The sequence below is a fragment of the Ascidiella aspersa genome, chromosome 4, assembly GCF_963924565.1.
Source record: "Ascidiella aspersa chromosome 4, kaAscAspe10.2, whole genome shotgun sequence".
In the NCBI taxonomy this organism is placed as follows: domain Eukaryota; kingdom Metazoa; phylum Chordata; class Ascidiacea; order Phlebobranchia; family Ascidiidae; genus Ascidiella; species Ascidiella aspersa.
In genome coordinates this window covers 7,031,051-7,057,110 of record NC_139450.1, presented here as the reverse complement: position 1 = coordinate 7,057,110, position 26,060 = coordinate 7,031,051, and the positions used below count along the sequence as shown (strand labels likewise).

Sequence of the window (26,060 nt, the reverse complement as noted above, 5' to 3'; positions counted from 1 at the left end):
AAACCACAGCCAAAGCCTAAGAGCACTGTACGCATGTGGAAGGTTCAGGCTAAGTCATACTCGGATTAACACGTTCGCTCATATTGAGTGTCACGGCCTGAATAGCGGCTTTGACTCGACGGTGGTCTTTTGTCGTGCGAGAGACAGTATGGCATATTACGCGCGGTAAATTTACAGGTTGCTGCTTTCCTTGGGATTTTTGCCTCCGACCCCGATTGCGTTCCAGTGCCTTCCCGCCAAAGATCTTCGGCTTGAATGCTCAGCCAAAACCACGCCAGTGACGTCATTTGCCGAAATGTCGTAGTGTTACAATGAAAAATAACATTCCCGGCGTGAATATCGCAGAATTTGGTGTCAAAAAATTCGCTTTGAATCTTTCGCGGCCACAAATTATGGAATAGGTCGCCGACTGCGCTGCTGATGTTCGGTTGTTGTCTTTTGACGAGTTCCGTGTTTAAAAGCTTGCGACGAAATACGCTTTCCCTTTCCTACAAAGGCGTTTGTCAATGTAAGAGGGTTTTTCCAATATCCCGCTGACCCTTAAAGTCACGCCTCAATGCGAAACCGCAGGGTCTTACTACTATATTTTAAACTTTAGAGCAGTGGACCCCTAGTGTGCCATTTCTAATTCTCAAGGGTACCTGGAGATATTTCAGAATCTTTAAGAATCTGGTTTTTGCTCAACTCTTACAATTTTTTGTGTAAGATAAGAGTGGATAAATGCAATAACTTCATACGTTGTATATATTTGATGTGTATTGCCCCAGTTCCATTTACTGCGACATTATAGTGAATTACCGCAATCTATTTATTATTGCTGGGGGGTGCCGCAAGCCATAAAAGGCTGATAAACACTGCTTTAGAGCCTCGCGAATAATTGTTTGTTTTTCAGTAAGGCGTATTACTTGATCGAGGCTTTCGCTTTTTACCATTTCGTTCATTTCGCTGCAACCGCCTCTTTTTTTCCGCGGCCTTGTAGTCAACAAGACTTATATATATTGAAATTCGGCGCCCACCAAGCTTGAGCTTGCCTCGTTATTGTCGCGGTTTGTCTACATCGCGACGACATACGCCGGTGCATTTTGGCACTAGCCGACCAATTCGCAGCCAAAATCCCCTATACTCGTCGCTAGTCGTTTGGCTACGGCCGGGATGTCAGCAATTATTCCTCACCTTGCCTTCCGAAAGCTCGACACGCGTGTCAAGGCCGATGCCAAATGGCCGGCTCGACGACCGAGCTATTTGTCGCTCGGAAAAGGCTTTTTTTGTGCGCGCGTGTTTACGAATGGAAAATACGACGGCGCTGCCATTCGCCCTTCCAGCCGCCAGCTATTGAGCGGCCCTTAAACCTCGCGCCAACACCTTATTTGCTATTGCAAGGCCAAACCACCGCTAGCTTGTTTTTCTCGCAACGTTCACCGCGAGTCAAAACAGGTAATCGCGTCCCTACGGCCTGCTGTCAATTAATTATTATCAGTCGCAACGCCGCTGTTGCTTTTTTGGCGCTGCACCCAAAATATGACGTCATCTCTGTGGCCCAACGGCGCCGGAACCCAAGGCCGCCTGTCCGTTGGCGCAGCACTCGAATCTGTAAGGGCCCGCAGCGTCTCGAACGAAACCTGTACTATACTCTATAGACATGAGCGATGGGCAAACGGTCGTGAGAATCGCGCGCATGGCGAAATGCTGTTATATCAACACCAACTTAAGCCCTTGAAATGCGAACCCAGTACGACACTTGGTCCCGATCACGCAACAGTTGCAACGCGTATGTAATCGTTCAGTTCGCGATCTTGCGATCAAGCGATCAAGCTCAAACTTGCTTGGTGTTGCTTATAGAGTGTTACGTATACATCAATCCGGCAGAGCTTGGGTAGTTTTGAGCTTGATTTCAATCCAGGCTCCCGTGTTAACTGTAAAAGCGAGGTCGCAATGGTTGGCTTGGCGCAGGTCACCCGGTTAAATCCAGCCCCTGGGGTAAGTTTGATCTCGCGATACAGACCACCCCTATGGGTGTAAGTCTTTGTCGTTGTATACTGTAATGCTGTGCTTTTTCCGTCATTTTCAACTCGCGGTAAAAGGGTAACATGAGCCTGATCGCAGTGAGCAACAAAGGAACTATTGTGTGTCGTGAATATGCACTTGAAGAAGTTCATAGTTTCACCTGGTGAATTTATATAACGAAAAATAAAATGAAAATATTTTTTTTATTCATTCCAAACCTGAAACCTCTTTAACCGTTACAAAACTTAACAAAACAACTTGTTCTTTTAAAGATTAGCCGATTTTTCGTCGTTGGCACCCTTGTTTAGACAACAGAGTCTATATTCCCGGGGTCGCCCGTTCGAACCGCACCGCCGCCACTTACCATCAGAACGTAGTGCTGTCCGTATACCATGAAGCGGTCGTAGTTGGCGTATCGCTGGTGTCCCGCCCAGTCCTCCAGCAAAATTCTTATGCTGTAAATCCTGCCGTGTGTCAGCCACCTTATCATGTCCAAGCCAAGCCAATATTCGCCGAAAATGCTGCCGAAGCCCTTCTCGTAGTCGTTGACCCCTTAAAATGTAACATATCACGTTTTGCCTTGAAACGTAACAATTGCGCCTTGAAACGTAACAATTGCGCCTTGAAACGTAACAATTACGCTTTGAAGCGTTACAATTTTGCCTCGGAACGTCACTATTACACATTGAAGCGTATTACACTTTTAATTATCGCAGATTGTTTCATTCAAATTCTTTCGACTGGATTTAGGTTTCCGCGCAACTGGATTTGTTTACATTTTTGTTTGTCATATTTTGTTAAATCTGCAAAAATCAGCTAATTTAGTTATTCCTGATTCAAAATCCAATTGGGCTCAATGGAGAATTTTACAGACGCTTAATTTAGAAATAAACCATTAATTGTCTTTTAGGGAGGGTCGAAAATATTAAATAACATTTTCTTTCGAAATGTTGAAACGTTCTTTACCTATGGCACTACTATAATGTCGTTTCACTTATGTTTTTTACAAACAAGGCAAATCAGAAAACGTAACCAATTTGCTGGCGGAAGACAGACTCATGTCGAAAAGCAATTCAAGGCCAATCTGGGTTATTAACAAATTATTTGTGAATGTGTAGCCTTGAGTATTGATGTCTGATAACAATGGAACTAAAATATATGTGCGCTGCTATTAACTTTGCAAAAAATAATATATAACAAATATATTAAATGAAACCACTTTTAATAGTTTAAGGTGCATGGAAAGCTTTAAAAACATTTTTTTGCGTTTGAACACGACTTTAGTTTTATAATTAACATGTAACTGGTGTATGAAATAGGATGTTCATCCGAAGGTCAACTGATGTACGTTGCATTCAATGTTAAATTATATCTCGTAAGAAATGAGAAAAAAAATATTTTGGGACAAATCACAACAAAAAAAATTACTCCAACACCAAACGGCATGTTTTCGTCACAAAACGTCTTTACACGTCATGGTTAAACATCAATCGGGGCTATGAGAAGCAAACCATACCTTTGTTAAACTCCTGTGTTCCGTCGCTTCGTCGCTGAATGATCGTCCAGCCACCGACTGCCGTCATGTTGCAGTAGACAGGCTTGAGCTGCATGTCCTTTACGATTGTGTACACGCCGCTGTGCGTCTGTCCGCTCATCCAGAGGTCGTGACAGTCTGCAGCAGGTCAAGGGTCAGGCGGTTATATTTGTAACTATATTGGGCGCTTCAGTGCCCCCGTTCGAATGAAGTTTTTGGCCTTTTTACCTAGAGGTTTGTCAACGGATGATATTGAATTTAATTTGTATTCGCCGGTTGGAAATTTCATGTTACATAACTGTTTTTACCAATGATTTAACCCGTGCTCTTCTATTTCTATGCGTTTGCGTAATTCTCTTAGCACCCGCCTAGATTGTTTACAGGAGCATTGAATGAATATCTAGGGTGTTTGTTTGACGCACTTCTATAACCAGTTTTATAGTTGCTCAAGCTTCTATTGTTATAAATTTTCACTAATAGATTATGAGTGCAACGATGTCACGTAATATGATGTACATAAACAAATTAAGTCCGGTAGGTCTTATAACAACTTTTTGGCAATCGCTAGTTGGGCGAGTGTGTGTAAATCGGAGAATTGGCCCCGAATTAACGAGTGGACGATTCGAAATCTTAACTTTGAATGTGCCGCGAAACCATTTTTAATTTTGCAAAACAAGCTATTAGTGTTGCAAATAGGCAAGTCGGTTAGCATGTTAAACTTGAATTCACATTATCTATATATAATGTCTGGCACGGTGTTTACCAGTTGCCTTGTTCTGTCTAGTTTTCAACCAATAAAGTAACGGCCGCATTTCTCTAATTCGAAATTGAATTAAATGAGCCGGCTTCAGACTTCTTCGAGTGCGTTCACCTTTTAATTGAGATTTTTTAATTAAAATGGCAAAGAATACCATTGGTAAAAATGAAAGCAGCCTACTTTAAATGTGGCCGCTTGAGCCGGTCAACAGTTCAAAAACTTAGTCTGAAATGAGTGTTGACCTCTTTTTACCCTCAATCCGCCCTTATGTTAAAAAAATCCCGTTTCTTTACTTGCTGAGATAAAAGTCGTTGGCCCATGGGAAGCAATGCCTTGGTGTTATGCTATAAAACCACCCAAGGCAGATTTCGCAGCACTATACGTAAGCGAAAAAAAACTTGCGGTAATGTACTCTTCGAACGTTTCCTGCAAGGCGCTCCACGATAGCGATAACAATTTTACCGCCGAAAATTCTGCTTTCCCTTGCTTTTCTGTTGCCAGGCTTTCCATTACGAAGCCAGCGTATCGTTTGCGTAAAGGTGAACAGGCGTTCTTGGCAGGGTCGGGCTGACCTAACGCGTGCAAAGTGCACGAGGAGCGTCTATAAAAAGAAATCGACTCGACTTGCGCGTCCCACGCTATTTTTGGCGCCCGGTGTAATTCAGGTCGATTTGTCCTCGCAAATAAGCCAACGAGATCCCTGCTGGTTGGCCGATCGTCGTTGTGGCGAATTCGCGCCCGCAAACCGCACCCTGAACCGTCGAGATTGATTGCGTCATCACGAAATCAGGGCTTGTTTTTTGTTTTTGCTTTATCTATACGAGCGTGTGGGTGACTATCGCTGTCGATCTGCTGTTTCGCCCATTTCGCTTCCCAATAAGGCGGCGCCGTTCTGCTTGTTTACGGTGTGAGCCTAAGAAATGACGCCCTACTTTGAAAGCAACGTAGAAATTTCCATATATGCGCCCCTATTTTTTTATACGTGCACGACCTTTTCTATTTCATGCCAAACAAAGGACACCTTTCTTTAAATAACGCTACAAAAAAGCCCCCTTTGTTTTGTGTCTAATTTCCATGAAAATCGCCTTACAGTAAAAGCGAACAAAAGTCACATTTCGTGGATATTTGACACACATGACGTTTTATCTATAAAAAACTTCCCATAAGAACACCTTTTTGGAACAGTTTACTGATAAAAATATAGAACGTTTACAAAAAAATTCTGCTCAACATAACCGTTGTACTTTTAAAAAATGTTTCGATGTACACGCCTTTTTGTCATATTTTACAAAGAAAACATAAGTCTTTTATAAAACACTTATCCTATAATCCTGTAGCCTTTCTCTTTACTAACGACAACAGCCTAAAAATAAACTTGATTTACCTCTTCCCCAAAATCCCTATATATTCACGCTTTTCGATTTACATTTTACCTTGAAACCAACACGAAAAGTCGGACAGTTATTACGCTTGTTTAATACCTCGGTTTTGCTCCAGTGGCTTCTGAAGCGAAACCTGCTTTGCGAATCCGATAACTGCCTCCATCAGCTTTTGTGTCATCTGATGTTGGTAGTCGAAGTGCGCGTGGTATATGCTTTCTTGACGGTCGAACTGAAACGACAAGGCAAGGTTAATTTAAGCGAGATCACTTCTAAGCTTGTTAGTTTACTGTGACTGGTTTATGTCGTGTTGTACTCAAAAAAGAAAATATCTTTCTTTCGATGCGTTTAACCCAGGGGTCCTTAAACTGGGGTCCATGGACCCATTGGGGGGGAACTAGTTTTAGAGGGTCCATGAGGCCCTAATTGAAATATTAGTGTATATTTGAAAAGTAATAATTTTTTCAAAGAAAAGTGTTTAATTAAATATAAAACGTTTTAGGACTGAATGTATATTTAAACTCCATTGCGCTTTCACATTTTGAAAAACTGGTCAAACTCGAACCGGAAAGAGCCCAAAGAATAGTACATATAGAGCTCACCTTGTTCAGCAGCTGGTTGATGGTCTCGTTCTGGCTGCGTATATCGCGGGCCTGCTGGTTGATGATCTCGAAATAATTGGCGGTGGTCATGGACAGCGCCCGAACGTCCTCGGCCACGCTGTTCACAACGCTCGACACGTTGTTCAGCTTGCGACCGTGTTGATGTAACGAGCGCGACATGCGGTCCAGGCGATCCTGGAATCCGGTTTCCGCGATGGCCGCCTGTGTTTATGTGTTCGGAAAAGATACGGTTATTTGGGAATGCCTGATACTTCCTATATTTATTGCGTATTTCTTATGATGACATGAAAGGCAAAAAAATTACTTTTATGAAGGCAAAAATTCGGCCATCTGATACTGAAAGCCATCCGATACAGTGGTTCACAGGATATGTTTTCTATGTTATCAAGCCAGTGTAGTTATTAAGCGTTAAAAAGTTGAGTAACCTTCTATTAAAATTTGCTATTTTGTAAGAAATTTACCTTTCAAGGATGTCAGAAATGCATAAAAATTGTTTAGCACTCTAACATCAATATTTGACCTACACTTTCTTCAAATTAGTGTGAACTTTTAGTATTTTTCCGTAGGATAAAGGTATTTATCATTATTTTGCTTATTTCAATATATCCTCTAAAAATTAAAGTTACTAAATGTTGCGTGATTTTCACTGTATATAATAGTGATAAATTGGGTTGATCCTCGCATAAGTTTATTTTTTTGCAAGCATTTGAAATAAAGCATTTGCCAAATTAAATGTTAACATCGCACCTAATTGCCTTAAACATTAATTTTCGTATCGCACAAGAACACTCACCAGCAAATCCTGCGAAGTTGGAGCCAGCCTTGTAATTGTGATTGGCTTAAATCCATCCAAATCAAGGCTAGACGTGATTGAGTTTTGAGCCTGAGAAATAAAATTGCTGTTTCAAGGTTGACGTCAGCTTAAGAAGCAGGTCTCCATGCTTGTGATTTTTATTAAGCTAACATTTATACGGCCTTCGCGTTTCCCATGTCGAACTTCATTCAGTGCGTGACGTTTTGACGTTATATATTTACACGGCCAAGTTTGAGTGACGTACTTTTTGCTATTGGGTTCGATTGGTATATGTCGAGTCATTTCTGCATTAAGGTTGATCAATTATTATCGCATGCCTGTTTCGACGTTGAAAAAGTCTGTATGATAAAAGCTAGCGAAAAAATACTGCCGAACGATTGAAGCGATGTGCTTTGTGTTTTTTTTAGCTTTACCAGAAGTTGACAAGATTAGTTTATAAAGGCGTACAAAACTACTGTTAAAATGTTTTGCATTCCGTAACATTGCTGTTTGCACGGATATCCACCCCCCCCCCCCCCCATCTTCCATTCAAGCTCTTTTACCCATGACCCTAAATAACCCCAGTGGCGCGGGGTTCGACCCCAAATGACCCCCGCCATATACGTATCGTCCCGTCTCGAGCCGCTAGTGGCAAACATTTCCCCGAATTTCGTTCCGGCCAAACGGAAGCTTCGCGAGAGAGATACGCCATAGTCTTTGTTCTGTGCGTTGACAAACAAGTAAAGTCCTGTGTGTGCCCTGCTGATAAGGCCCCTTTGCGACTTTGAAGGCTGTGGCGTTTATGGCGCGGGCCCCTATAGACGCTTCAAGTGTGTGCCGACAACAGGCACTTAACCAAAGTGAGCCCCTGTTCGCCTAAATGAAAAAGAGCCGCTTCCGATGCCAGCGTAATTGCTTCAGGGCGGAACTCGTAAATAAAGCCTTTGCTGTTTTATCGCGGAGAGTTTGACGGATCGATATACGTTTGTTGGCGCGTGTCGGCCTGAACGCTGCTGTCAACAGCTTTTGTATGTTCAAGTTTTGTACGTTCAACAGCATTTGTATGTTCGACTCGCCATTGGTTTGAGTACGATGGCCTATCGGGCTGTGGCATCAACAAAATCGCTTTTGTTGTTTGTCGATAAAATCTTTTGCGCGGTAACTTCAAGAAGCACTTTTTTCCACCCTGGTATATGTCTACCTCCCATCATAAACTCCATTTTATTTGAAAAAACAAATTTCAAAATTTGTAAAATAATTGACCGAAAACAATTCGGACCGAATCTTTAAAAGGCGCCGGCATTTTCTTTCCAAGCCTATTTTTCCGCCAGTAACATCTTATTTCAAGTGTTTGTAAAAAAAAATTGACCCTCTATCAAATTCAAAACGCCCAGGCCGTTCCTTTTTCCACCCTACGTGAAAGCCGATAAGTGTGCGACAAGAGAGACTTTTGCCAATCGAGCTAAGTCTAGCGTCGATAGCTTATCATCCTTTCGAGTGTTAACCTGCTCGCTCGTCGACTGGTTGACGCTGCCCCCTGATCCCTTTGTGACATCAGTGACGTCATCTGCGTCATGCGATTTCGGCCTGCTTCGAGTGTTGAGGTACGTCGCTATTTTCTCGATGTTCTGCAATTGAAACAGCCATGCAATCGAGAAGCCTTTTGTTAATCACGAAATGCCGCACTCCGAACTGAATTCAACATTCGCCCAATGAAAACCTCGCGTTTAATGTTCTAAATTGGATGATTAAAAACTAAACGTTCATGATTATGAGTACCGCTTTTTTTGCAGTGGTGCATTCTAAGTTTATTAGCGCAGTTTTTTTAAGGCTAGCTTTATTTCAAGCCACTCGTTTTGGTTAATTTGCTTTTTTCATTGTTATTTCAATGAACACCTCTTTTCTAAAAGCCTAACTTTTATCTGTTCATATTTTCCTGAGTTGCTGCAAATGGATTGAACTTTGTGGCCAACGTCAGCAAAATTACGAAATAAATTGAAAAATGTTAACACAAAGTAGTTGCCCACCCCTGGTTAAGTGAACTTATGTGATTTTCGATGAAATGTTTTTAGTGCTCATATAATTGAAAGCCGCAGTGAAAACGGTTTGAAATCCAACCGACAAAACCACTGGACTTTTTTAATTTACAGTTCGCATTTATAGAAAGGTTGCAATTCTAATCTGTATGACCTTAAACGCGAGGTTATAATACCTGGTCTATTTCGCTATCCCAAAACACATAAATAAAGTGATCGGCGAACAGGTGTAAATGTGACATGTCAAGTGGGCCTTGCCTGATGTTAAACGGCGCTTTGCCTTGATTCTAAACACGCTTGAGCCGTTTCGTACGGCGTTCGCGGCATGTCATTAATAAACCATGCAACGATTAGCGGTTAGGCCAGGTGATCGCGTTTTTTCCTAAGCTGTTTATGCTCTATAGGCCCGACATGGATTTGCTATCACAGACAGGTGCGGATAAATCTCGGTAAATATACCTTGGTGTGATTTGGCAACAAAAGTTCTTGTAATTTTTGCTGCACCTTTGCTCGTATGACTTGGTCGGCAACCTTTTTTCCCGCGAATAATCTGAGATTTTCAACTTTTATGTTCTACACACCCATTTATGTTCTACAGACCCAAAGACGGTTGCTAATAAAAGCAAGTCTATTTGTGCGGAATATTTTCTTCATTGGTAGAAATAAGGCAAACAAAACTGCGAAAATCGTTGCCAGCATTGCAATTTTACAATTCTAAATTAGATTAGAATTTTTAAATGCAGTTTAATCCCTTAGCCAACCCCAGAAAACAATTATAACGACGTGTTCGATTTGTGTGACATCCCACGCACACACGCGCACACATGATTGGAAAACCGAAAGATGAATATGGTAACAACACGAAAATGTTTGTGGTGAAGAAGACATGCTGTCGAAAATGAAAGCGACCGCGTTTTCACGGCTGCTCTGCCATGCCATGCTGATTATTCTGCAGTAAGCGCACACGTCCAAACAGGAACAAACCACTGATTTACGAAAGCAAATAGCAATTTTAAAATTGTGTTTTTTTTGTTTTTTTTAGTTAAAACCGATAATAATACCATTATAAGCGGAACAAATTGTCTTCAATATCTAATAAAATAACCAGCTTTGATATTATGCCACAACAGTTTGCAAAACTTCTAGAAAGCTGTATAGTAAGAATAGCAAACCCCATACAGAAGTAAACAGCATTCGGTATGGGCTTTGATACTCTTCTAAACAGCTGTTTTTAGTCAAGTTAACGAACGCGTTTATAGAGTCCGCAATTTCATGCCAGCGATAGGGCTGGCCGATAATATCGAATCGATACCACGTAATAAATCGATTCGCTATCGAATAGCCATCCCAGTATCGGACGAATACCGATACTAAACCACTTGTCATCGGGTATCGGGCACCTGATCCGATATTATCGAACATTCAGCAGTCGCGAAAACAGGCGGACTTGCGTTTTTGTTTTCATTCTCTTACCCTTTCCAGTAGCGCCATCCTTGTCTCGAAACGACGCTCGGTGATGGCCGCGTGTTGCAGGGAACGATTGAGACGCGCCACCAGGCTTTGAAGGTCGGCAATGCTGGAGAGCCGCGACCGCGCCTGCGACGAACAATCGGGGTCACGCGTCGGTCGCTTGTTACGTCACCCGGCCTTTTTCGCGCCTTGCAGCCCTACCTGATACCCCTAGCCCTCAGACCGTGTCAGGGGGGTCCAGTTAAAGTGCCAAAATTTTGGAGTTCGGAACGCTTAAATTAGAGTTTTGATTGTAAAGCCTAGAAAAATGTAAAAAAATAGTTAGTTGGGCTTTAAATATTGACGAAAGAATGGTCATCTTGTGGAAGAAGTGTAACAATATTACAAAAACTGGGATTTCTGAAAGTTTTAAGTGTACTTCTAATTCTGTTAACCTACATTCGGATAGTTTACAAAAAATGTTTTTTGCAACTAACCACTTTGAATGTTAATATTACAAAAGAGTGGAAAAAGGATTTGAAAAAGGAAAAATAAGAAGTTTTTCCAGTCATATTACCTTGCAGTTATGGATTTAGGTATAATAGGGTGGAAATAGCGGCAGTCTCAAATTAAGAATATGTTGTATAGCCATGCAAATTAGCTACAATAGTTAAAAAAAGAATTGGCAGGAAAAAGGCCGGGCCGTTATAAAGTACTTAAAATAGGTATGTATGTCTCGCTACAAGAACAGGATGGAAAAAGGCTGCCGGGCATTGTAGCCCCACGGAAAGCAAGCCTAGCTCACATACAAGTCTAAAATCTTGTCGTTTAAGTTTCAGATAAGGCGTTTCTGTTTTCATGCGTTCGAGTTTTGCGGTTGTCGGGTTTCAAAGCTCGCCTATACGCTTGCCACCGCTAAATTGGACTCAAAGCACCCAGGTTAACGCTGCTGTGATCCCCAGGCCTGTTCTTTGTGCCACAACCGTTTAAACGGCCGCTCTTTTGCAGATAGGGCGATAGATAGGCCGTCTGACGCCTCTGATCGTCTTGCTTTGCTTGCTTGAAAGCGTCACCCGTCTTATTTAGTTTTCACTTCCGCCGTTATGTGCTATTTTATCTTGACTTGACAGAATTCCGGTCGGCGCGCGTCACAATTATCCCTAAATAATCTTATCAGGCGAAGTCGCTTTCGAAAACACTTAATGCCCAAAAAAGAACTAAAGGGAATAAAGCTGTCTAGACTTCGACTCTTTGCAAATTTCGTTTAAGTATATAAATCTACATATGCGCTATAAATGCAGAATTTCGAACTGTGTATTGCTTTAAAAACATTCTCAAATTAACGTGACGAGGTTGTCTGTTGTCTGAACTGGGATTTTTGTCAGCGGATTAATAATTTAATCTAATTGATGATCTGAAATGATCAAAACGCCGCTGATTAGCTGACAGGCATCTTGATAAGCCGAGGAAAAACTATTGAAGGATTAACTTGTGGTCGAATTTACGGAATTTGTCTCTACCAGAACTTATTACCAGATATTATTTACACGGTTCGATCCGAATTTTCGACGTTAAAAATAACTTTTTTTAATAGATATAAAGTTAATGATTATTAACCCTGATGAGGTCAGCTGGTATCTGCTCCCGAAACGTCGGTTTATACTTCGTTTACACCAGAAGAGCGATTTCTATCTATTGAAATGTTGCCTGGTGGCGCTATCTCTATGACTCTTTTTGTTAATGATTAAAATATTTTACGCTTGTTTGCACGCAAATACTGCTGAAAAAATTTGCGCTGATAAACCCAAATTTCCTAGAAACGACGAAAAATTTTACTTCACTTTGCCCACAAAGCCCAAAATGTCCGTGATCGGGGAATGTTTTCGCAGAGCCAGTGACCCATTGACAGCCGGGCAACTGGCCTTGCAATCTATCTGAATTGTTCAGAGGACCACCGTGCATTTCTCGGCTACAACTCTCGTCGGAAACAGCGACTTTGATCCAATGCAAACGACCGCACGCGCGACAGACCGCCACACCGTCAGATCCTGACGAATCACGGCCCGTGATACGCGTGAGAAAGTTCCCATGAGCGCTTCCCTTTCACAGTCGTGAGTGATTGGCGTCGTGTCATCGCCAAGTGTGAGCTTCGCCTCGCTCAAACCTCTATAACTCCCGCCAGTCAACTTGTTTGATCCCTCCAACGCCGCTGCTCGTCACCGTTAGTTAATATTTACGAGCCGTCAATTTTTCGCCGCTCTCATCCAGTATACTCCCGGATCATCCGACCACCCACGGCGAGAGAAAGCGAGAGTGTTTTTTTTGTTGTTTCGTGTCGGAATCCGTGTCCGACCGCCCTCCGAAACCAGATTTTTGGGCGTGTTTGTGTAGTTTCCATGTGCGCTTGGTCGTTTCCCGAATTCCTTTTGTCGAATGTGGCCTAACGTCGAAGTTACACCTTCCGCAAATAACATGCCGCTTCCAAGAAACAGGTTATAGACGAATTTCTTACACCGGGTGTGGCCTTTAGCGACACATTTGTGGTACCACCGCGTTCGACAAATGGGTTTAGATGTCCGCAGATCCAAGGGTGTATCTCTTTGAAAAAATTCGAACATCATTGGTGGAATTCCTGTGAGAACTAGTTGTGTGATGCTTTGGGTCTCTGACCCATGTTCACCGTCTCCGTGGTTGTTTGTTATTCTTTCCGAGGCTTTGCCAAAGCCCTCGTTCGCATTCTATTTCGCGCCGGGGTGCGCCGGCAAAACAGCAATCTGAAACCCCGGCACTTGAAACGTTATGTTCCGCAAAGCATACAAGCTCAGTATTTGCACTTCCCGCTGACAGTTATTAATGAACCTTTGCCCAAAAGACCACTGTTGCTTCTTGTACCTCGTTGCCCTACGCATCACGCTGTCAGCTCAATATGTGGAACTGCGCGCCCCTGTTGATTTTATCAGCTGTAATAAGGGCCCGCCGTTTTGTCAGAGCAATTAGTTTTACTTAGCATAACCCATCGTCCGATATTGGGGTTTTAGTAGATTCCCTGCCAATTACGAGGGGCTAAATCATATAAGCGAAGTCCCTCACGCGGTTATAAACGTTTTTAAACTCCCAGCAGACCGGCGATTTATGGTCTGGATTAGGCAGCCTCGTTATACAAGGGGCATCCTCTTTTCCCATCTAATTACTTTACACTTCATCAACCTAAAAGACCCTTAATTTCGTCCAACTTGCAAGGGGCGGCTAAATCAGGATGATTCGCTCAGGATTCCAATGAGTTGTGTGTTTATGTAACGTCACTCAGTGCTCGCCAGAGCCCCAGGCTCCACAAGACAAGAGCCGCGTTTGTGCCAAGGCCGAGGTTAATTGCTGTTTGACCTTCTTGGCGGCCGTTTGAGGCGCCACACCTGTTAGGGTCCGTTGGCGCGGAAAACCAGTCGGCGGAGGTTGCTTTAAGTTCCGCCACGAATAAACGTCAGCTTCCAGAAATCGAGTTGACGTCAGTCGCGTAACCCTATACACTAAACCCTTAACTAAATCAACTTTGATGTGGGTTAGTAAGTGACCTGCCACACAAATAAGTAAACTATGTAATGATGGTGTGTAACTTCGGCGGTCTGTATGAGTGTAGTTATTCATATTGGTCCGCTACAATGGTAACATATTTATTGCAAAAAAGTGTTATCCTTTCAAGTTACGTACCGTCGTGTCGTTTAGATTGCTTCTCAATACAGAAAGGCAATGTCTTGCTTAAACGGCTGGCAATATCTTAATTGAAACTGTTGTTAACACCCGCACATAAAAATCACAAGAACTCCTTTTAAAGCTGGAATTTGGTTGAGAACTTGACATCAGAAATTTACGATGGCAAACGCTTTTCCCAGAACTCTTTTTTCTCGCTGGACGTTCGCTAGTGTTGTGTTTTAGTCTATATTGTTTTTTTTACAATTGCAAGTTTTTTTCGCGGCCACAAGTAGCATTCCATCAATACCCTAAGTGTAACAACCATGTAAAGTATACTTATTCTGACTATAGATATGCGAAATTTGAGTTGCACGTAACTTCAACAAATGTGCAAAAGGAAATGTTAATGTTCTATTTATCATTGTTCATCCTGAAGGATCGCGTAAAGTTTTTTAAGTGAAAAGGGGCCGCAAATAACAAGTTTGTGAAGTTCTGGTTTTTGTTTTGGGCCACGACCTATACTTCGGGCCACGACCTATACATGGAGCAATCTGATAGAAATCGCACATTTTCAGACAGCTTTTCGACGCTTCCTTATTTGAAGATCTGCGCTGGTTGCACGCCTACTAGTCAACAATCCGCAGCTAAACCCATCGGCTAAAGCCACAAACTATGCCGGATCGGCCACGTTATGCGGCTTTTCATAAACTGCCGGCACGCTTTACACGCTTTTTCTCCTTCAAATGGAAGTACATATACGTTACACTTTCGTGTGTTTATCAAAACAGTTATTTATATGCTTATATTAAGACAGGAAAGTCTGAAGATTATACACCTCTCGTTAGTGTTGAAAGTTGAGCGAAAACCACCCAACGGGGGACCGTAGAAAATACAGGCCGAAAACTCAAACAGGTCGTTTTCTCGCAATAACCTCAAAGCCTCAATTTACAGACAAGACAGGCAAGCGCGGTAAAACTGCTTTTTAAAGCCCCACCGGATTATCTTGTAATCTCTGGCGCGGCGCATGGGTTGCCATCCATCAAAGGCAAGGGGGATAGGCCGGGGCAAGCGGACCGCACGACCAACAGCAAATACACCAACCGCTTGTTGACCCAGTTAAGTCCCGCCCCTCTTTCTGGTTATTTTGTGAAGTGGAGCTTCTGGTGGCGGCTTTACCCTTTTCATTACGAAGACTTAGGTTGTGCACTGTTTTTTGCCTGATAAACGCTTATCGAAAGCTTGCAATATAGAGGACAATGCATAGCTGAGAATTATTAAGGCACATTAACGGCTACCTGAACAAGGTTATACTGCCTTTATTTAAGTTGCTGTTCGACTGCTGTTTATTTGTTTTTATGAAAAAAACAACCGTTTTCCCACCATGGTCTGTCGCCCTGTGCAACGAATCGCTTTCAGCAAACGCCTGGTATTTGTGAATGGGATTTAAATCGAATCCGGTCGGGCGTCTCATCTCGCCGCTCGAGCAAACAGTCTGGAGAAATATTTATTTGCACATCTGTCGGGTGTCGTGCGGTCGCCTTCTCTCGACAGCCGTCACACAGGAGGTCTTCTTCCCACTTTTGGCATATTGCTGCGATTGTGTAGGGGCAAGGAAATGACGGTGGCGATCCCGGTTATTTTAAAAGCTCGCAAACCTTAAGACGGCAAATTAACGTGAGCGTTTTATTGTGTGTGCGTGCTTGCGCGTTTTGGTATTTCTAACGCGTCGCTTCTACCCTTGACGTGCGTATACCTGGCACAAATTAACCCGTTTTGCCCTGATTCGTGTTATTTATTGCACTGGGGGTTATTTTTAACAATAGGTTTTTGCCAGTGCCAGATTCTTGTGATACCATAATGTCATAAATACCATGATGTTTTAATCTTCATAAATACCATAATGTTTTAAGAACTTGTTTGTAAAATCTTGCAGCTACTATACTGTGTTATTACGTGTAAATCAGGAGCGAGATTAATTAAAAAGTTATCATTTTCCGTATGTCTAACGCCGCCAAGTTTATAATATAAAAAATGTGTTGATGTCTTGAAAAGTTCAAGGGCAGGGTGCAAATATCAGAAAGCTGTCAACTACTATAAGCGGTAAGGACATTAAGCGACGGCTAACTTTTTCGTCGTGATTGCAAAAAAAAAAAAAAAAAAAAAACTAGCCACCTGGTTTACTATCAATGATGGAAGGACCTTCAGCAAAGCAACCACAGCCTCACACGCACCCTACCCCGCTGTAGGTGAACATAGGTGGGCGATTACGCTAGTACTACAGCCCGGGGAACCGCCGGCGCATATTCAGATAAATCATTTGCCAGTAAAGGGCACGTCCGCCCGTCCAGTGGCCCGCAGGTCAAATACACTGAGTCCGCTGTTGCTTTTGCTTTGATAACAGAGCGCCGTCCCCGGTGCATTATGTAACTCGTGTCAACACCGAATGGCTTTAAGTTGCTTGCTTGCCTCTGTTTAGTCACCGAGCAAAGAGCATCGACCCATTTCGTTCGTGACTATTTCGTTTTTGCGGATTGGCCCGGTTTAGCCCAATATCCCCACTGTTAAGTTTTCAAAAAGTTCAATTGTTCAATTTAGATTGATATCGATTTGCTACGGTATTTTACTATTGATTTTAATATTGTTAAACAAAGAATAATTTGGCTTTCAGGAATATGCCATTTATTCAACGCTTCAGTTTATTGAGTAACAGAACTCGTGGCATTTAGGCGGAATTTTTTGCTTATAAAATACTAATCGTTGTTTTGGAGAAACTGACTGATTGCGACAGTGTATTCAATTTACAATTTAAATTTTAACAAAAAGCCTTTGTCGTCAGTTCGACTCAAGCCCGTGTTTCCTCAGTTTGTTTAGCCTTGCCAATACACTTTGTTTTTCTTTTGCAATGTTTTCCGTAGCCATATTTCAGCGTGCGTCCATAAATCTCCGTTTCAGCGAAAAACAAAAGCGCGCGCTGTTTGAATTCGCATCATTCAAAAAATTTACCCAATCAAAAACAAACAATCTACCTCGGTTAGTTTCCCGCTGCTTCCCTTAGCCTTGCCGTCCAATCCCAGCTGCTCAATGATGTCGGTGATTCGCTCTATATCGCGCTGTTGCTGTAGATAGGTGGCGTTTATAGCGGCCACGTTGCTCTGCTGTTGGTTGAAGGCTCGGTCGTGCTGCAGTAGCATGTCGCCGTGCCTGGGTTTATAATACTTTGTTGGTTTTCTTAAGCACCGGTAGTGTTGTCTACAAGTCGTGTTGAAGTACCAAGTGAAATGACGCAATTTAAAGTTGAGACCGTTAGTACAATAACATCAGTCCAAGTTAGGATTTGTAGAATAACGGTGAATCGAAATAAAGTCTATCGCGAAATAACGTAAGTCCCGGTCAAGTCATTTGCAAAATAACACAGTTCCAAGTAAAATTTTAACATTAAACTAAAAAGTTAGTGCTTTAAAATTGTTTAAGTCGTCTAATCCTTAACAATCAGTTGATTTAGTAAGTTTGGCGCAAAGTTATTATATTGAATATATATTTTAGCGAAAAAAATATTTAATCAAGACATGTAAGTTTAAGTCATTTGTCCGAGTGACTTGAAAGTCTACGTCAAGTCAATTGGCTCAGTGACGTTAGTGGACGTCAATCCGTTGGTCTCATTCACTAAAATACAAGTTTGTGTTGCTTGTCTCGATGACTCAAGTCTAAAATTAAGACATTTGCCTCTATGACTAAAGTCTAAATATAAGTTGATTTGCCTCACTGGCTCAAGTCTTAAGTTAAGTTATTTGCCTCACTGACTCAAGTTAAATTATTTGCCTAAATGACCCAAGTCTAAAGTTAAGTTATTTGCCGAAATGACTTGAGCTGCACATGATTTGTTAAAAAGGCGATCGGCGATCAGTCGTTCCTAGACACGGCCTATACTTACGAGAACATGGTTGTTTGTATCTGGCTGAGGATGGTGTTTTGCTGGTTGATATCCTCCCTGAACATGGTGTGCAGTCTGCTCTGGATCTGGTTCAAGCTCATCGCCATCGACTTCTTTTCCATGCGGATGCTGCGTAGATCTTGCTCCAAATCACCCTTTGGAAGAGATCAAACACGTTTTAGAGCTAAAGCGATGTCACCTTTTGGGCCATTTATCTTTGTTTGAACTTACAGTGGCCATTCCTTAACTGTAAAAAAGTGCATTTCATATTTTGGAGTTTTCGCCACACTAAAAAATGAAAAAATATGCACCGAAATCTTCCTAAAAAGCAATATTTTCATAACTTGACAATCTCTCCCAATACACTGCATGACAATAGGTATATACTTTAAAACCATTAGATTTTTTTTAATAGATAACGTTTATGTAGTTTCGCATGTTTTTTACTCACCTATATTCCTATTCGCAACAAATTTTTTTTTTCGTACAATAAGTTTTTCGGCACACCGATGTGCCGCAGCACACAGTTTAGAGAACCGCTGCTCTACAGAGCCGCAAGTTACAAGTAAGATTTCCATTCATAATCATATTGGGAGTTAAATATCAAGGAAGAAAGTGTAGAACTTAATTTTAAAGGTTTTGAGTCCAAGTTTATATTAGTAGCTAAACATTCGTTTTATTCTAGCCATTATTTTAGACCTTTTCTACAAGAGAAGGTATATATCTCACTGAAATGGTGTTTTGCTTCGACCGGCATAAAGCAAAACAGAAACTGTGTCGAGTCGCTCTGTATTCCGGCGCATTGGCAACACAAAAGCGCGCTAAAACAACTGAGGCGTTGTAATCGCCCTTCGAGTCAATCAAAGAGCACTCGAAACCGCACGAGATCGGTCGTTGAAGCGCCACGATACGACGCAACAGCAATGCCCGCGTCGGACAAAACTGTTTGCGTTGGTAGAGCAACACGGCAAAGGCCACTTTGTCTTAAACCCGCAGTGTTTTCACGACTGAAACCGCAGCCGCTTCCTCGCGGTCCACGCGCTGTCCTTGGGTCTCGTCTCGCAGCGATTTGTTGGCAATTGTCGTGCCTAAGCGCGGTTAAATGGCTGGAGGCGCGCTATAGCTGCTCGCGACACATTTTGTTTCCCGTATCGTTTTTTGTATTAAAAGGCAGTTCAGGGCAATTTAAATTCCTCAACACAAGCGCATACGCCATACAGATCTGCATGACCACTTAGTATTTTACACTAGCACCCACACAATTTTTTTGACTTGATTTGAACTATGTTTTACATTGTTGTTTAATTTTAAACTTCTCTTTGCTTTTTCTAAATAGCTTAAAATATGCGAATTTTGCGTATTACGATGCGGTAACTCTTGTGTTGTAAACCTGCCAGTTAATAAATTTAAGACCATTAGGTAGAGAACCCTTAAATGGAATCTATCTGCTTTCTTTTGTATGAGCAGCCCTAAAATCACATTGTGTGTTAACGACCACACTTAATGCGGCAATTTGAATTTTAAATTTGCATTTCTGACAATGGGCCTTTGTGTCGTCGTCAAAGCGACCTTATGGTGATTTCGGGGATGAAGCGTTTTGTAAGCCGCACCAAACCGCTGACGGTAAATTTACGAACGAATTCGGGGCAAGTGATATGACCTTTTAAACTTCCCTTTTAGTTAAGAAATGTGTATTAAGATTAAATATTGATAAACATGTACGCTGAAATAGTTTGGTGGAAAACACATACATCAAATTTAACAATTGGCACTCAAGGTTGCCACGACAACCCGGTTGGGAACCATTGCATTATCAACTGTTTTAAAACGACACTCGTGTGTCTCATTAAAACGTTAAACACTGGGACGCCGCCTAATTTGTTCGCTTTTCAAATTACTTAAGTTTGGCATTATGTGTCTAGACTGGGAGTCGAGTGTTATCGTCCTAAATATTTACCGATTTAGTTGGTTAAGTGTCACGTTTTAAAAGCATCACTAGGATTAATATTTTATTGACGTTGACCGCGACTTAGCTGATGTCTTACGCCGCTTGTTTCTTTATAACGAAACCTAATTCTCCTTCGGAAATTACAAAAAATGTTTTATTGAACTTGGCGCCAGTTTTATAATGTCTACTGTTCGACCCGTTTCAATCAATACTTAAATTATGGTCGAATGCCAAACATACAATAATGTATACGATGGAAGCTTACATATTCCGTTTAAATTAATGTGTAAGAATAAAAACATCGTCTTAGTCGAACATCCACTAAACAGATTCACACAAATTTTGCACCAATAGCTTTTATTTTTCAGCTGAACGCGATTGAAAAACCTCGACAATTGCACGTAAACACATTTTTAATAACTAACATTTGAAGCCCCAACAGGTAAACGAAGTGCTTTAGAATTTAGATGCGCAATTTTTCGACAATTATGCACGGCTAAATCGAGCACCTGTTGTAGTTTTCCCTATAGCTGGAAATAGCTTTTTGCAATTGAAATACCATATAGTCCGCTCGCTTCGTTTAAGATACAAGGGAATCATTGCAAAAGGGTGAATTTTCTTTATGCCCTTCCTCTGAAGCATTGTAGGGTTTAAACGGTTTAAATTCATGGTGTTGCAGCCGTCGCATCGTAAAACCTTGATGTGTAACTTTATAATATTTCTTAAATTTTGAATTGGTGCTCAAATAAAAATGCTTTTGCGTTTCAATTAACGCTTCCAAGGTGGTGTGCGTTCGTATGATAGGACACTGTGTGATAAATGTACTTCTCCAAATTACATCTCACCTGCATACGCGACACTCTTCGTGTGTTGTTCATCGCCATGCCCACCACCTCGAAGTAGCGTCTGTCCTGTATGTCCTGGTGGTTCTCGATCTGGTCCATTTTCTGCTCCATGTTTTGCAGGTGGCTGCGGGCAAAACACGCAAAATTACTTCAAAAAAAGAACAAAAAGCAGATTTTTGCATTTTTACGGATGTTCAGCTGTCGCGTTTTTACGACCCTATGACAACTTGATATATTTACTAAGAAAGTTAGGTCGCAAAAATATCAAGTAAATGGACATCTTCTTAATAAAGATTTGAAAACGCAAAGTGCTTATCGAAACGTCTTGAAAAAGATGTCGATTTACTCGACCTTTTTGGCTCTGACATTATTAAGTAATGTTTAGAAAAATTCTAAAAAAAAAAAGGTTTGAATCTGTACAGTAACGCCACCAGCTTTGCAGTAATGCTCTAAATGCAATTTTTAAACTTAGCGTCAGAATAACAAAATTTGTCGGCCAATTTTTGCATCACATATACATATTTTTGATAAGTTTACGCATCTGAACAGTTGGCCTACTCACACCTTACATAACTTATGACCTGTGGTTCTCTGGTGTCCCGTCGTTTTGCACAAGTCGCTTAATGTGTTCGCAATTCACAACGACTCGCTAAGTTTCGTCGATCTTAATACTGTATTGCCAACACCAGCGTATCGCAGCAATCTTTGCTAATGATCGCGCCCGGACGTGGATTAGCAGCGCTTCTTGTTTATTTACCTATTTACATCCCATTAGAGCTCATAACCGGTCGACTATAGCTCCTTTGCTTTGCGGCGACGTTTGTCCTTTTTTCAAACAACCAGTCGAGCTGAACTTTAATTTAATCAGGCCTTTTACGTAATTCGAAAGGCAAGCGCGATTAGATATCCAAAGTCAAAATTGGGTTAATTAAACCAACCTATACACTACTTTACCGTTCTGAAAAAAACTTATTTTCTTATTAACATAATTCAAGGCCAACCTAAGATCGACATACCTCTTTCTGTAACTAATAGACAACACTGATAAAATGGATGCTAAAATGTTTCATTGTTCTAAAGCCCGTCAGCCAAAACGTTTAACTAATATAATGACTACAGGGTTGTCCGATACCCGATATTTCTTTCCGATACCCGATATTTTGAGCAAAAAGTATCGCGATCCGGTGCGATCCGATACCATATAACTTCATGACAATGGGATCAAATAATCAAAATTGATTAAATAGAAAAGTACAATGGCAAAGATTTCCAGGGTATTAGACCGAAATTTTTTTTTTTTTTTTCAGGGAGCATATTCATCTTCTGTTTATTAAAGTAATGTTTTTTGGAAATTTTTCTTTAAAGACAGAAAACCATAGGTTGGATCGCAAAGCATGGCAGTTATGCATAATTTAATTTTGTATCCGATCGAACACCCAGTATCGGACAAGTATCGATAATACTACTTGTCATCGGGTATCGGCTTCGATCCGATATTATCGGACATCCCCAATGGTGACTATTCTATTGCGTCTTGAGATTGCTGAGAATTCGATTATGTGAAAGGTTGGTTTGGGGTTTTACTAATTTTTAAAGTATTTTTTCAAACTGTGTGCCACGAGACCATTTTCAGTGGGCCAAACTATAGGTACGAAGTCATTTCTCATATTTTGTTGCTACTTTTAAAGAAGCAGCATACTCACCTATATTTTTAGATGAGTATGCTGCCTCTTCAATAGTAGCAACAAAATATGGTAAATATAGTAAATAAGTTTCAAGAAAAAAACGTGGGGTATTGGCCCCGATCCGATAATATGGGTTATCCTAGTGGCGACTATAAGTGGAAATCATTGCGTCTTGGATGCCGTCGGCGTCAAGCAACTGAACATAAACCGATTCGGCGCAGACTCGACTCTTTGCTTCACTTCGAACATCTCGGAATAGACACAGGCAAACAAAACCCAAAACTCACATGTCGTACTGCTGCTTCTGTCTTTGGAAGGTGTTGCGTAGGATGGTGATGTTGTTCGCCATTCCACCGCACGTTCTCCTAAGCGACCCGAGGCCTTCTTTCGACTCGAGAATCCCGCTCCAAACTCGCCGAAACTCGGCCAAACTGCGAGTAGATTAAATTAGGCTGCGAAGCCGTTTTTATGCGCGCTAAGTTATGGGGGTTATTAATTAAGTGCCGTGGAAAGCGTGTTACAAATTAAAATGTTGTTTTTTTGAGTAAGTCCCGAGTTATAGCTCCACCAGGCAACATATCAATAGATTAAGCTCGGTCTTCTGGTGTAAACGAAGTATAAGCCGGCGTTAAAAAAAATCAATCGCTTCACCAGAACATTCGGAAACACCAGAAGAACGATTTCTATCTATTCAAATATCATATATTCGGCGACCCGCATAGTTAGGTATTTTGCGCGAATCGAATATTTTTTCGGGCGGCTAACTTACACTTTTTGTCGTTCCTTGCTCTGTTGAAGCCTTATCCCGTTCACCTTGGACTGCGCGACGTTGTTGGAAACGTGACTTAGGATCTTTTCCAACCTCCTTGCCAGCTCTGTCTTGTTGCCGTTCTTCTCGTACCTGTGCAACGCAGCGAAGTTTATCAATAACGTTTAGTTTGCTGTTGTTGTTTATTCAGCCCGTCTATTCGTTATATTCGCAATTTCGACGTACTTGCGGGTTTAAGCGGAAAATGTTCAACCCGGATGCCTCTTAAGTTTTAGTGATTTTCTTGCTGTTTGGTGTTAAGAGGTTTAAACTATATAAAAAATGTTTGGCTTTACGTAATTTTAGAAACTTTAAGTTTTTTTGTTTGCATCTAAGCTGAAAAGTTTTCAACCCTGAACGTCTCTCACATGTTTAGGAATTTTTACCGGTGTTCATCAGCAAATTTTTTTTGTATATTTTTCGTACAACACAAAATATGGGTGTGTTGTGTTGCTAATGATTTTTCGTTAAAAAAAATTCTGGTTTGAAATAGTGAAGCGCCGCCAGCTCAACCGTTTTCCCCTTTTAAAAAACAAGATCCCGGTAAAAATGTGCACAATAATGACCCGTCAACAACAGAATAGGTTAGCTGAACGTATTGAGAACTTAGCGAAAGCAAAAGCGCCTATTTTGACCCTATAGGCAGGTATTCTTGCGTGTGCGCGCCCCTTTGGCAGTCAGGCGTGAAATTTTTTGATGCTGTTGACGTCAAACATGTCGTGAATCACCACTGCGACTTGTTTTCGTCCAGTCTGTGGTTTTGTAACCCAATGTTTTGTTTGGATTCGCTCGTTGCACATCTTTGCATTTTTGCCAATCCGCGCTGCTCACTCTGTAAACTTGTGCGTCGCAACCTTTCGGTCTTCCTTTGTAACCATGGCTTTATAAGGTTAGGATGTCCGATAATATCGGTTCAGAGCCGATACCCGATGCCAAGTGGGTGTCTCGGTACTCGTCCGATGTTGGTATGAACACTAATCTTATACGAAAGTAATGTAGAAATTTTAGCCGTGATTTGCGATCCAACGAAGTGATTTCTAACTTGAGCTAAATTATATAAAAGTAGTGGATTAACAACTGGTGGCTGAACTGAACCTTTTTAACGCTAAAACAAAGTTCGGTCGAATAATTTGTAGATTATTGCTTTTGAACGTTTTTATTATATCTATTTTACTTATTTCAGCATAGTAATGACGTCATTTGGCATCGGATTGGATCGCGAGACTTAACGTCAAAAATATCGGGTTGTCAGTTTTGGAATAAAATGTCAAGTATCAGGCATTCCTACCTGAAGTTCCTACAACGCACGCGAATCTGGCACGCGTAACTCATAAATAAATTAAGAAAAACCGAATAATAAAACAACAGCGGAAAATAAAATCTGCAGCCGTAACCGTAATGCAATACTTTAAAGTCATCTAAACGTCATTACGAGTGTGTACGGTTGAATGTGGAATGCGTTTTAGAAAACCTAAGCATTTGTGTATTGCAACAGAATCATTTCTGTAACCTTTATATGTATGAAAAACATGAACGTTACTGTCTACATGGGTGGGTATTTGAGATCGTCGACCAAAATATTGAAAGAGAATCATTAAGTTTTCGACATTTTACCTCTAGGCAAGTTACGCTATTCTTCAACTAATATGAAACGCTGCAGTTTTAAAAAAGGTGTTGTCGAGGTAAAAACACAGACTTGCAAGCTTCAAACTTCTGTTGACGTGCGAATAAGGCAGCAAACTCCTAAAAAAGTCATGCTATGGTTTCGCTTTTTTGCGGCGCCGCCGACCTATTTCCTTGAGGCTGTGAACGTGACCAAGATAACGCGTGCAATTTGCCAAAGCAATAGCAAATAGCTCTTTCGTTGCTGCTTCGTTTGAACCCACGCCACAACCAAAGTTCATGTGGCAATAAACCCGGTCCTTTTTTTACAGCGGTTAGCTGGTTTCTAATTGTTCCAAAGTTGGGTGAAAAAATAAAATTCGAATGCTTTTATTAAAAAAACACCCGTTGAACAATGCAACCAATTTTGTTGCAATACGCTTGATAAGACATATACTTTCGTTGTCGCTGTATAGGCCGTCTTATTATTTAAATGGCTTCTTCTAAATTAAGCGTGAAATCAGTCTGAAGATCTTAGGAGATATTTAAACTTTAAATATGGGCTGTCAGCGAAAGTAATTGCTCAGTTGAAAATGCGCAAGCCACAACCCACGCTTTGCAGGTCACATATTACCTGATACAATAAACCACCGACGCAAGGTATACGCTGTAAACCCACTCTATCCAGTGGATTTCGCTATGAAAGGGGATCGAAAATGCTGCTTAGCAGTAAGCTCAGCTAACAAGGCACGTTGTCTTAATCAGAAGAGCTCGCCCACTTTGTTATTGCCGAGAAGGCGAAAATAACGGCAAAACTGGACAGAATCGCGCATTTTTTCTCAATGCCGAGATCTCGCCAGGGATTAAGGCGATTTTTCGAACTGTTACCTAGTTTGGTTGGCACGCCATCGCGTACACACCTCGGCTAAATAGCTGGCCGACCTTGCCGTGTCGCAAATTGCGTTGGCGGCTTTTCCAC

At 41.4% G+C, this 26,060-nt stretch overlaps 2 protein-coding genes across 4 annotated transcripts in view; one reads left to right on the top strand and one right to left on the bottom strand.

Moving 5' to 3' along the window:
• Positions 1-26,060, top strand: part of LOC146146913 (regulator of nonsense transcripts 2-like) — a 90,803-nt gene that overhangs the window by 13,818 nt on the left and 50,925 nt on the right. The gene's annotated exons all lie outside the window — the stretch shown is intronic.
• Positions 1-26,060, bottom strand: part of LOC146146914 (uncharacterized) — a 35,984-nt gene that overhangs the window by 3,569 nt on the left and 6,355 nt on the right. The window contains exons 2-13 of one of the 3 annotated variants that reach the window (XM_083388578.1): positions 23,441-23,572; positions 22,959-23,102; positions 20,987-21,110; positions 18,194-18,348; positions 17,289-17,463; positions 10,600-10,722; positions 8,596-8,718; positions 7,091-7,180; positions 6,277-6,498; positions 5,777-5,906; positions 3,521-3,676; positions 2,369-2,556 (exon numbers count right to left, since the gene is read on the bottom strand). In XM_083388578.1, the coding sequence (XP_083244704.1) occupies positions 2,369-2,556; positions 3,521-3,676; positions 5,777-5,906; positions 6,277-6,498; positions 7,091-7,180; positions 8,596-8,718; positions 10,600-10,722; positions 17,289-17,463; positions 18,194-18,348; positions 20,987-21,110; positions 22,959-23,102; positions 23,441-23,572 (1,762 nt within the window). The remainder of the gene's footprint in view (positions 1-2,368; positions 2,557-3,520; positions 3,677-5,776; positions 5,907-6,276; positions 6,499-7,090; positions 7,181-8,595; positions 8,719-10,599; positions 10,723-17,288; positions 17,464-18,193; positions 18,349-20,986; positions 21,111-22,958; positions 23,103-23,440; positions 23,573-26,060) is intronic. The other 2 variants (XM_083388579.1, XM_083388580.1) reach the window with 2 other exon arrangements.